Below are 12,797 nucleotides of genomic sequence, written 5' to 3' on the forward strand. Positions count from 1 at the left end.
ATCTCAAATTTAGATCTTAAGGACATTTTAGCAACTTTTCTTGAATACATTATGAAGCGGCACTCATCTAAAATTTGAGTTAAGTTGGCTCCCCCATAAAAATGAATTAAATATTTTTCGCCTACTGTGCCTATTCTTTCCTTATCAACATTCGACTCATTAAAAATTAGAACATCTTTTTGTAAAGAAGAATCATTAATTGGGAGGTTGTATGCTTTTATTTTACTTGTCCTGAAAAGAGCGGAGGTGGTGTCGCATCCTGTCATTGCATAAGCGAAAAGAAGAGAAGAACTAGTTAGCTTAAAATCGTCGACTAGTTTCACGATATTATACAGAGTACCAGGATTTTTTGAAGTTCCAGGAATTTTGAAAAATATTTTTAGTTTCCTTCTCTTGATTAATGTTAACATTATAACCATAAGATCAGTGTCCGTCCCTACCATAACAACTGTTTCTCCTCTCTCAACTTTCAAAATGGCAGACGAGACAATATCCCGATCTGCATCGGCCTCTGCAATAAACACCTCGACACCAACTTTTCTCAACTCCTCACTGACAGCTGCAATGAGCTTTTTCTTATTTTGTGAATTTGAGAAAAATTCAGCCTGCGTTTTCGTACCTACATTGCATTGCTAAAGTGAAATTTATTGTGGCTGATGTTTTCTTTTTTTTTTTTTTTTTGCTCTTCCTAATTTTTCTTGACCTTTTGTGGTTGAATAATTAGGATAATCGTCGAAAACAAAAGATGAATGCTTAGTGTATCGCTTAAGAGCACAAGATACGTACATATTGACAATATCTCCGTAAGTAGCAAGTTTCGGCCATCTTTACGGCATTTTCTCACACACTCTTGCAGCATAAAGAGAGAATGAACCCTTCCACCGCGGTCATTTTCAGTACGCGCCTCATACACGGAGAAAAAAATTTCGTACGTGGGACCCGAAGTTTAGGTCATATGGATCTCTGAAGTTTTCGGAATGAGCATCTGAACACTTAAGGTCTAGCTGCCGAAGTTCAGGTCTGACATCTAAAACTTCAGTTCTTACATCTGAAGTACTTCAGATGTGAGAACCGAAGTACTTCAGATGTAAGAACTGAAGTTTCAAATGTCAGACCTGAACTTCGGCAGCTAGACCTTAAGTGTTCAGATGCTCAATCCGAAAACTTCAGAGATCCATATGACCTAAACTTCGGGTCCCACGCACGAGATTTTTTTCTCCGTGTACAATACATCCTCCGACTCCTGGAGCCATCCTGGTTCCTACCCTCAGATTCGGAACTTGACCGCTGGTCGGCACTTTGTCTATAGGATATTTCCATTCATTTTTCCTAGGAAGCGTGGTGAAAGCGGCATGCTGAACAAAATGCTCGGCACCGTCTTTTCATCGAGATGTCGTGTTTTTAAGGATGCTTCGGCCACCATCTTAATCCGTTCATAGTCAAATGAAGCGACGCAATACTGCCATGCCAAGAAAGAACGCCGTATGAACATTCGGACGTTGCCCAATTTCCTCTGATATAATAAGAATTTTCCGGCAAACTTGTGAGCAATTTTCTTGCAAATTTTCAGGGAATCGAATACACAGTTTTGTTTACGGTGTCTGATAGGGTACCTATTGAAAAAATATTCATAATTTTACGTAGGTATATAGAAAAATATCGTATAAGAGAAAATTCGGCAACATTCGAACTGTCATGAGGCTTTCTTCCTAAGTACGGCAAAATATTTGCCACAAGTCACAGTATATGCTCAGAAAAAATATAACGATGTCGATTGAAGTCAACTTAGTATGTGACTATCAAGACGATCGCCAGCCCCTCTAGTCGCCAGGCGTACCGCTCAGCGCTGGGTGCGGCACGGCGCCGCGCGACATCGCACTGCGTCATGTTTCGGCTCCTCTCCCACCCAACTCATTGTCCGAATCCTTACTTCAAGAGGACCAATTGAAAGGAAATTGTGTTCCCTACAAAGTTTCTAATAAACAAAAAGTTCATAGTTGCAGTTAGAAAAAAGTTATCACGCTCTTTGTGAAAAAGAGGCAATTCGATTTCTAAAAATTTGCGAATTTTTTCAAAATTTTCAGCTTTCCGTGGAAAAATTTGCATGATTATTAAAAATTTCTTAAAGAGCATATCAAGACGGACATTTTAAAAAAAATTAGAGGTGTCTAGCTACATTAGGGTCTGAGTTATAGCGCTTTGAATCAGAGGGGGATTTTTCAACTTTGAGGGGGGCTAGCAAAAATCCCTAGGGGGGTAGGGATGGGGACTTTTGGGAAAATGGTCCTCTCAATGGGTACTATCAACGGGGGGAAAAATTAGCTTGTTACTAATTTGTTCATCAAACCCCCTCTTTTTTCCCTTCGTTTACTGGACTATGCGTACGATCCCTCGAAATCGGTGGGACGCTGCCATGTGCGGGTGTGACACGAGACTGCGCGGCGCGGTGGGCTGGGGTTGAGGGGTTGGGCGAGGGATGTGCGGGTGGCGGTCACGGTGGCAGTGGGTCAGAGACATGCTTGCCGCTCCTCCGATGAAATGAACATCCCCTCGCAGGGATCCCGAGGAATTTCCGGCCAAGTCGTCAACGCTGTTCGGAGAGCCGCGTACTAGCAGGGATCGTAGCGCGGCGGGGAGCGGGGAGTCAGGGTGGGAGCGGGGAGAGGGGGCTGATGGGAGGACCTCGAGCATGAAAAGTCTCGCCTGGCCTAATGACAAAAGCTCCAAAGCTCTCTGCGTCTTCGGTCTCCAGTGAAACTCCAGTCAGCGCCGTTTTGTTTCGGGCGAAAGCCGTTTTCAAGCCGCAGTTTCCGACGTTGCCGCGCACAAGGGTCCTTCCAAAGGGTCTCCAACGCTCGATACTTTTCTTGAAAAGCGGAGGCTCGAGTAAATGAAACGATTTTGTTTTGGGTCATTCATCGTAAAATAGCCAAGGTTTAGAATCCTGAACGGTTATGGAAGCACACTTTCCATGTGAATGAAGACACCATTTCACTGCTTTTCTGTTTTAACTTTTGTCATTTTAAAGGCACGACAAGCATTTTTTTACGCTGATATGTATCTTTAACACATGCAGAGCCAACATATTTTTCAAATTGTTAACATTGAACGCGGTCAGATCCTGATTTCTTATACTTTTCATTCATTTTTTAGCATTCCTTCTTTTAGGAGGATATTAGCATCGTAATTTTGGCGAGCGAAAATCCTAGCTAAAAGTCGTAGGTGGCAACAAAACTTTCGCTTTTCAAAGTGTCATAACTTATAAAATTTTGAGCCAAATTAGTTTACCTTGATCTCACAAGAAAACTAATAGGCCAGGCTTAAAAAAAAAAAAAAAAAAAAAAAAAAAAAAAAAAAGCCCTCTACATAGTTTACTTTTGAAGTTTATAGTATTTGTCTTAATACTTTTTGAACAGCCTATGTCTTCATGTTAGTATGCAAAATGTCCCTTCAAATCACTAAATTTTTTGGAGAAGGGGGGAGAGGGCTGTCGTTTAAATTTCCGAGCCCAAAATTCGACCCGTATTCCATTTGTTGACCTCTGAAAGCACCAGGAATTTTTGAGTAGAGCAAACATTTTCCGAAACCAATTTTTTTCAACACACTCTAGCTGATCATGACTGCTAAATTTTGGGTTTATTTTACAACGATGTTTTGGTGCTTGTCGATTTTTTCCCTTTCGATCCAAAAAAGTTAAAAACGAGTTAAATAATGCAGTTTGTGCAATCGTTCAAAAAATGACGTAAAATTCTGCCGTATGCCAGGAGAAATCACCGGATGAACACTCAAAGGTTGCAAAATTTCCTCCGATAAAATACTTACTTTTAAGAAGAGTAATGAATATTTGCTTTTGAAATTTTAAGATAATTTAGATTTGATATCAAATTGATTACTCTGAAGAATTTGAGGAAAAATATTCACAGATATCCCTGCAAAATCTTCTTTTATCAGAGGAATTTTGGCAACGTCTAAGGGCTCATGCAGTGTTCTTCCTTTGCATGTCAGAATTCGTGTCGGCATACATCGGCCTTTTTATGGGTGACCACATGAAGACCAAAATTTGTTGTTTTTTTCTAAGTATATCTGTCATATATATCAAAAAGGCCATGCATGAATATAATTTGTGGTCAAAAACGTGATATCGAAATCAGATTCTGTGCGACTGATTGAATAAGGGAGTGTGACCCATGCTAGTTTGGCATTTAATCCGAGTGATCATCTGCGGCCCGAAAGTTGTATTTATTCATCAAACTACGTTTTGCGCCCTGTGGATACTATCTCTTTTCGATCCCAGTCAAAAACATTTGCCGTAGAATACGACTTTGGTCGGGGAGAAAAGAAAAATCCAAGATCCATTTCCATTCTCCTTACGTTACGTTGACGTTCGTTCCGAAACGTTAAGATTGTTTTCAACAGTATGTTGGTGCCTTCTGAATTTTTTTTTATCTGTTTTTTTTTTATTTACTTTCCAAGGAAGTTCAAACCGTGCAGCTCATATTGTCTGCGCAAAATTTAGAGGATTCTTGTCTTTGATAACTATTTCTGCGTTCCACTCACGCTCACGAACAGTACAACAATACCATGAAACCCGAGACTACAATATCAATGACCAGTTTGATTGTAGCGCCGCGATGCAATTAGTCGTGTTCCAGAGCTTCCTATGTTGCCTGCGCAAAAACTGAAGGCGTTTTGCATTTTCTTACAGTTGAAGAGTTTCACCTGCGAGCAAAATGATGCAAGAAAACACTTTCAAGTTAGAATAATTATTGTAATCGACCCAATTAGCAAGTTTATCTCAGTAGATGACACACGGCACAATCTGAAACGGTTCTTGGTTTTGGTATTTCCGATTTATCAATGTGAATTGCGCGTCTCCAATAAATTAACGTATTGTGACTTTTTCTTCCTTTAAGGGTAATGCCACGCCTTGCATTGATTTTTCAAGTAGTTACTGCATGCTTAATTATTCCTCATGCATCGCAATCTCAAGAACAATATTATCACTTTTCCTTGGCAGCCCTTAAATACCCTGCTAAATTTGAAAGCACTACGAAGCCTTTCGAACGCCTGACTCAAAACAATTAGAATTAAGGGATAATTCATTTTTTCATTCTTTTTGATTTCAGGTATTCCATTATATGATTATAGATTAGTTCCTCTATTGTAGATCTCAGCTACTGACGGCCGTAATGTAAAGAAGACAAGGAAGCTGAAAGTTGGCGCTTTGACGCGAATTATCAGATTTTCCTTGCTCAGTTGTGAAATTTCCGGTGGCAGCTCTCACAAGTTAACACTGAATTTCGTCGATTCAAATGTAAGTATGCATGCGAGAGCGACCATGGGTATTTTTTCAACGAAACTGACTGCTTCATCTAGAATCGATTATTTTTAGTAGAATTAAATGAGGGGAAAACAATGTTACCAACTTGCAAAAATTACCACTGGGAACTGATTTCATCTCACGACTCACGCGGCAACACGTCACGTCGGAGACACTCCTCAAAATTAGGTTAGCCCATTCTCTCAGCCGGCAGATCCCACTTTCATCTTCTCTATCCTCGCGATCTTTCGTATTTTGATTAAAGCCGGCAATTGTTCCCGGTCCCCCTTTTTCATCAATTTCCCTTTAATTTTTAGCTTCTATCTCTCACGTCACATCAAGTTCCTCGTCCGAATTACTCTTCAAAACAAAGTTGAATGAATATAATCTCGAATAAGACCTATCCTGTTTTTCTAAAAAGCTGTTTTCAACCTTCCCTCCTGAGCACAGGTTAACCTAGTTTCCGTTTTCTCGCCAAAATTGGCCTTATGGCTGGGAAAATTGCTTCTCTATATAGCGATGAAAAATCTGGAACACTATTTGCTGGCAAAGAGGGTGTGAAAAGAGTATTTGGGAAACGAGAGTTGTATGCAGGACAAGTCCTCACTTCCTCAGCGATGAGGCTGATTTACTTGATAATTAGTACAGTTTAGTTCCGGAAAAGATAGAATAAAGGGCTAGAGACATCATTCGCTTCCAGAACTGTCGCTAAAAGCGTTGGTAAGTAATGCTGTTGTCAGGTTTTGTCCGAGAAAACAATTGTGCTTTCTTTAATCTTTTTCACAGTCAATATTGAAATATACGGTTTAACTCATTTACTTTCGAACTTCTTTTTTGTATAAGAATTTTCTGAACTCAGATTTCTCTACTTGTACTTTAGAACAGGGCCGGATTTAGGAGGTGGCCACATGGGCCGCGGTCCATGGCGGCAAATGTTGCAATTTTTTAAACGTAAGTATGAAAAAATATCGGATTCAGAAAAAAAAATTACAAACGAGAAAAGGCGACAAAATCTCCACTTCCTGAGAGTATAGTAATTTCTAATTTTGTCGTTTTTCGGTGATACAAGAGACAGTACCTTTAATTAGTCGAGTAAAGAGAGGAACCAAACACGCAAGTTGGCCAGGAACGGCGCGGCACAAAGAGCGATGATTACGAGGACTTGAGATGAAAAGGAAAAGCCCTCGACGCGGCGGTCGGCATGTAACACATATTAGCGCCTACAAGACTGCATGAATACTTCACGCATTGCGTCAAACGCAGCGGGTCAGCAGTGGTCGTCGTGAAACGCATAGCGCCTACAAGACTATTGGAATGCTTCACGCATTGCACCAAACACAGTGCGGTCAGTTTGTTCTTTGCTACTTTTTTCGTTCATTTCTTATAAATGGAAGGCCGCTTGTCCGCACAGAGATACGTTTACGGAACTAAACTTTCGCGCAAAGTTCCGTGAACTTTTGCTAGTAGTGTTGACAAAGCTTCGCAAAAAACGTGTCCAATTACGAGTATACGCGGCTTATTCACCCCCCCCCCCCGCTGTACGTTAATTTGATGGTTTTTATTGATGTTTCAAAATAATATATTTATAAAGATGAAGATATTTCAAGAGAATATGGGGGCGGCAAAATACAGGCGGTCATTGGGCGGCAAGTAGGTAAATCCGGCCCTGCTTTAGAATAATTTTATTGAAGGAAAAATCAAATGGATCTTTATTTTACGTGAGGTATGTGCGTGGTGTAACATGTTAACGTAATTTCTGAACACAAGAAATCTCAAGTGGATCTGACCCACAAGCGCGTACTGAGAGGATTTTAAGCAATAGAAATTCGGAGTAAATCATTTGGAAAGTTGATGCGAGGGCTTCGAATTCCTCCCTTTCCATCGCAGTGAAGGGAATAAATTATAAAAATAAAATCCTTAGTTGACAGTTGGATTTCACAGAGCCGCGCCCGCCGATTCCGGATTCGCTCCCTTGCGGTGGAAATCACCGCGCGCAGCTATTTTAGTGGAATTCGCCATTCCATTAGTGGAAGGTAGTAACCCTTCTTCTCGGTTGAACCCTAAAACGTATGGATACAAAAGGAGTGCACCTCAAATTGTATCTGGCACTCTTTCAGTAGCGGTACCGAAACGTCGAATAAAACACGGTGTTATTCTTAAGGGTCATTAATTCAACTTCGCGTCCTTTCGTTTTACTTTCACAACTTAAATTTGTTCATTCTTCATTTGTTTAATGTATATAAAAAATAAAAATAAATAGATTTTAGTTTCGTAAAACGCAATAGATCGTAATTATAAGAAGCCATATTTGTATGAACAGCAGGTATCGAGTTCGTTTTGAGATAATCAATTTGAGAAATTGAGAATAGACGGCATGAATATACTTTCAGTCCTCTTATGTAAAAGGAAAATATCAAAGAGGGCGCCACTTCCGAATGAGCTATATGCAGCGAGTCATATGCACTTTTGCAATATGCTCTTTATGAAATGTCCTCAATACTCCAGAGGAGGATGCTTTCATTTCAGAGGTTCACTTCAATATGAGCAATTTTTTCGAAAACATCAGAACTTTTTTTCCGTGATCTAAATCCTTGTTGTCAGTCTAACCAGCGCTGAGGCGTCCTACCGCAGAAGAACCCTAAAAGTGGCAAAAATGCTGGAAAAATTCTCATCTTGATATGAGGCTGCCAACGTTTGTCCAAAGTAACTTTTTTTCATTGTCCAAAATTCGTTGTCGGCCTAACCGTAGCTAGGGCGTTTAACTAATGCAATAAGGCTTTACATGGCAATAATGCCGAAAAACTGTATTACTTTAAAATGAGACAGACGAAGTTTTCTAGTGCAATACTAAATAACGCCTTCTCATCCAGGAAATCCTCGTCTTAAAAAAGGAGAATCAATGGAATATTTACCGGAAATACCCACCATTTCCGGTTGCATCAGCATTTAGTGAATGATGCCGGGATATATTCAGTCTACCGGTCACATCACCTGGTCGCCGAAAACACCCTCTGAATTGAAGCGAAAGTTACCGAGACAAGTTTATATTTGCCTGATTCAGCATTTTTGGCTACATCAACAGATCGTCGAAAACAGTCTCTGCTCACTATGCTCGCGAAAGTATACAGTGTCAAGTGAATATTCACCGAAAATATTCAGCATTTTCGGTTACATCAGCTGACTGCCGGAAACTGATTGTGCGCACAAGTTACAGCGTTAAGTGAATATTCACCGGAAATATTCAGTACTTCCGGCTACATCAGCGGATCGCCGGAAACACTTTCCAAATGCGCGTAAAAGTGTACAGTGTCAAATGAATATTCAGCATTTCCTGTTGCATCAGCTGATCGCCGGAAACGCTCTCTGATCGTGGGATGTTTCTGTCGATTAGCTGATGTAACTGGAAATGCTGAATACTTCTAGTAAATATTCATTTAACGCTGTATACTTCCGTGCGCAATCAGATAGTGTTTTCATGCGACCAATTGATGCGGAAATGTTCAATATTTTCGCTAGATATACCCGTGACGCTTTTTTTTAGGCGACGATCTTGGGGATAGGGAGGTTTTGTTGCATTGGAAAAACTTTTTCTGGCTCAATTTTTGATAAGTCAAAAAGGAACGCAATAGAAATCGGACAACTAAGAAGAAGGAAAAGAAAAAGGAAAGGAAAAGGAGGATAAGAGAAAGAAAATCAAAGAGGAAAAGAAAAGGAAGAAGAGGAAAAAAGGAAAAATAAATTTGTCTTCTCTTCCCCCTCCTTCTCCTCCTCCTCATTTCTTTTCCTTACGCCTCATTCTCGTCCTTCCTCTCCTTATTCGCTCCTCCATCTTTTTCATAAGACGTGTATTCCTCTCTCCTTCTTTCTAGACATCGACTACTATTCAATATCATGGGTACCGACATGTGCAAAGAAGGCCGAAAGGCTCGTCTAAACACGTAAAAATTTGGCATTTGCGCGATTATCATGACTCAATAACCAAGCCATAAGACTCAACAGTCACAACAAGATCCTGTGACTTGCGCAATGAGCAACCGGTCCATCCGCGTTAATACAGAAGTAGTTCATATTCTGGCTCTTTTAAAAGAATTGATGGGTGTACTTACGGACGAAGATGTTGGAAAGGAGGGTGGCCGGCAAGCAAAGAATAACGACGAGCATGTCAGCGATGGCGAGGTTGACAATGAAATAGTTGGTGACGTTGCGCATTCTGGGCGAGCGGTAGACGACGGCTATGACGAACATGTTGCCGATGAGCCCCACGACGAAGATGGTTATGTAGGCGATGCAGAAGACAACGGTAAGGGCGAAGGAGTGCCGGTAGAACTGGATGGGCTCCTGGGCCGTCGGCAGGGTGACGTTGGCCACGGAGGTCGCGAACGTCACCTCCGAGTCGTAGAGCTCCGCGGAGCCGGACAGGTTCCCGTTGCCCGAGAGGAGCTCCGAGACGGTGTCGTTGAGGGCCCGCACCAAAGCCGTCTTCCTGGTCAGCTCCTGGATGCTCTGTCCGAACGTGAAGCCCTCCTCGTGGGAGCGCTTCGTCTCGGCCCGTTTCAGACGGCGCGCCGCCTCCACCTCCACGAGCCGCGCCCCCGCCTCCAGCCCCGGGAGTCCGTACGCCGAGAACTCGGCGAAGCTCGAGACAAGGCTCCGGTACTTGATCATGGCTCACGGCTCCCCGGGGGCCTCCACGTCCAGGGCCGGCGCCCTCCGCCGGGAGATGCCGTCGCACATCCCTACCTCCACGCACACATACGACGCTCCCGCCACTGTCGGAGCCACCCAGCCGATACTCCGCGTCGCCGCAGACTCCGGATCTTCCGTCGGAGCCCTACAAACTCACCGAAGGTAATCTTTCTCTAGAAATGTATAGAGCCAATATCCGAGGTGGACTCGAGGAATCTAGAGTAACACTAAATCGTTAGAGGCTCTCCAAAAAAAACTTTTATGCTCCGCGGGAAAGTAGGGCTACGCTGACACCAAGAGGACACACCTGACCGGCAGAAGTTACATCTCCTCTATAAGCGGCAAAATCATCCGTTCTTATCTGATCGCTCTGGGGAGAAATCACTTTCCAAGGCAGGTTCTATTAGTCTTCAGTGATTTCTGATTACTTAGATTCGGATCTGTCGTTTTTACATTCTATCATGGAGATTTAACATTGATTCTGGTTTCTTGGCGAGTCAAAGATTTAAGTTGAGCGCATTAGTTTGATCTGCCTTGTAAGCCTGGTGAGCCGATAAAGTCCGGTAAAAAAGTTGGTAGGTAATTGCTGGAAATTCGATGATATGAGGTGATATGCTCCACTAAAATCTCGAAAAGTGTTTCGATCTTACTCGAACTGATATGTGAATGTTTCCGCGGGATTTGCCGTCAAAATATGTTTTGTTCACTATGCCTGCATGAGGTGATATGTTTCAATTTCTCTCAATTTCAACACAAAAAATTGTTCATCTCAATATAACGCTGGTTGTAGCTCTTGATGTAAATAAACTTCCTTCACATCTCCTGCCTGATTACAGCCCAAGTTGTTCGACGTACTTCCATACAGTTTCATTTTTTATTTTGTTTGAAATTCGAAGAAGCTTTTCCGAAACCCAGAAAATGTAAAATCTGCAGGTCGGAAAGGAAGATAGCCGATTGAACGCTCCAGTTCCAAATTTTCGAGTGACACATTTAACAGTAACACAAATAATCCTGATAAAAAAGAAAATCCTGCACTTCCGATTGTAACGTGAACGATCGAACGATTCGATGAGAAAGCCCGACGAGAGGAGCCGTGGAGATGCTGCTGGTCATGAATCTGGGGTGTCACAGTTGATGGAGTCGGCGGATTTCGAGGGCCGCGCGAGCGTAATTGGGTTGACTAAACACAGGAGTGCGAGGTGGAAAATAAAAATGAGGCTAAAAAAAAATAAAAACGGCGCCTTGGAGGAAGCAACTGCAGCGCGTGGCGAGGCCCGATGCTCACTGGTTGTACTCGACTCTTTGCACGGGGCGGCGAAGCACCTTCCACGGCTCGCGAGGAGGGGCGCCGCGCCACCACAAGGGACACAGGGGCGCATGTTCCCTCCGTCGCCCCTCGCCCCGAAGACTGGGTTACGTGGCAAGTGTTGGGGTACTGAATCCTACCTTTACATTAACCTACTTCAGTCTTCCTCCTTAAGCTCCGACGAACCTCGATTAATTGCGAAAAAAATTCGGAAAACGACTTCGCCCGGTGTGGCATTTTTCCAGCCGTTTCTTGGCAGGAATTTTTGGCCGAGTTCGCGTGGCGATTAGGCCACTCACGTCGTCTTTTCAGGCGCCAGCGTTGTCGAAATGTCCCGCCCTTTAACCGCTCGTCGAGGAACTATGTAAAGGAGATGAAAAAAACGAATTTTATTTAAATTTCCGAACCTCTTTGGGAAGTTCTGCACCAGTGTTCGAACAGGTGGTACACCTGATCGCCATCCTTGTCTATCGACCCAGAGGTCATCTGGTAAATTGCATTTCGTAATTTAATCTTGAATGTCACTATCGACAATTTTGCTGGGCGTCCCCTACGTCTCCTCCAAAGAGGAGCCCAATCTGTTACATTCTTAGGCAATCTGTCATCCGTCAATCGTTGAACATGACCATACCAGAGAAGCTGTCTAGTAAATAGCTATGTCTACACGAGAAAAAAGGATGCTAACTTGAATGGCATGGGGAGTATTAAAAACTGTGAGACAACTCTCAAATGTTGATACCTATGACTACTTCGACTGTAAATTAACAACCGGAGTGTTTAATCAAACATTCCAAAGTAGCAGTGATCGCGATAAATAGCGATTTCAATGGTTGGTTATCACGATTATATCGGTGGCAATATATCGAGATATCGCATTGAATTAATTGAAAATTGCGATATATGGCGATGAAATCACTACACATCGCAATTTTTGGTTTGATAAAATTGTGATCAATTTTCGTCAATAAAATCGAAATTAAATCGCTATTCATCCCGATTTTTATTTCGAAAATATCGCGATAAATTGTCAGGCGATAAAAGCGCGATTTTATCGCGATAAGATCGCGGATAATCGCTCAGATGTTGATGATCCTGGCGATTTTATCGCCGATAAAATCGCAATAAATAGCGATTTTTTCCTGTTGAGAAATGCTACTTGGGTTTGAGAAATGTCGCACAGACTTTCATCATTTCGCAAGTTGATTTAATTCAACAGCAATTTTTTCCCACGTAGTGACTGGAATTAAATGATCAGAAATCATTCAGTGTTAATTTGATTGAATAAAAGAATTATCGCTCAGTTCGGCAACAGCACCGCGGCTCCGCCCATGATCGAAAGGGGGTGGAAAAGAACGGCGGTGAGAGGGGAGGGCGTATGCAAACAATATTCATAAATCTTACTTTTTCGAGAGGTGGGGGTGGGGGGATCAAACGCCCGGATCGGGGTGGGGGGAGGAGGTGAGTGACGGGATTTATGAGATGTGA

The 12,797-nt window shown here is 42.3% G+C and overlaps 1 protein-coding gene across 1 annotated transcript in view; it reads right to left on the minus strand.

Moving 5' to 3' along the window:
- LOC109043193 (neuropeptide FF receptor 2) overlaps positions 1-11,370 on the minus strand; it is a 71,287-nt gene extending 59,917 nt beyond the window's left edge. Inside the window, exon 1 of the mRNA XM_019060317.2 lies at positions 9,427-11,370. Within this exon, the coding sequence (XP_018915862.2) occupies positions 9,427-9,985 (559 nt within the window). The 5' untranslated portion in view covers positions 9,986-11,370. The remainder of the gene's footprint in view (positions 1-9,426) is intronic.
- Positions 11,371-12,797: the final 1,427 nt, after the last annotated feature.

The sequence above is a fragment of the Bemisia tabaci genome, chromosome 1, assembly GCF_918797505.1.
Source record: "Bemisia tabaci chromosome 1, PGI_BMITA_v3".
In the NCBI taxonomy this organism is placed as follows: Eukaryota; Metazoa; Arthropoda; class Insecta; order Hemiptera; family Aleyrodidae; genus Bemisia; species Bemisia tabaci.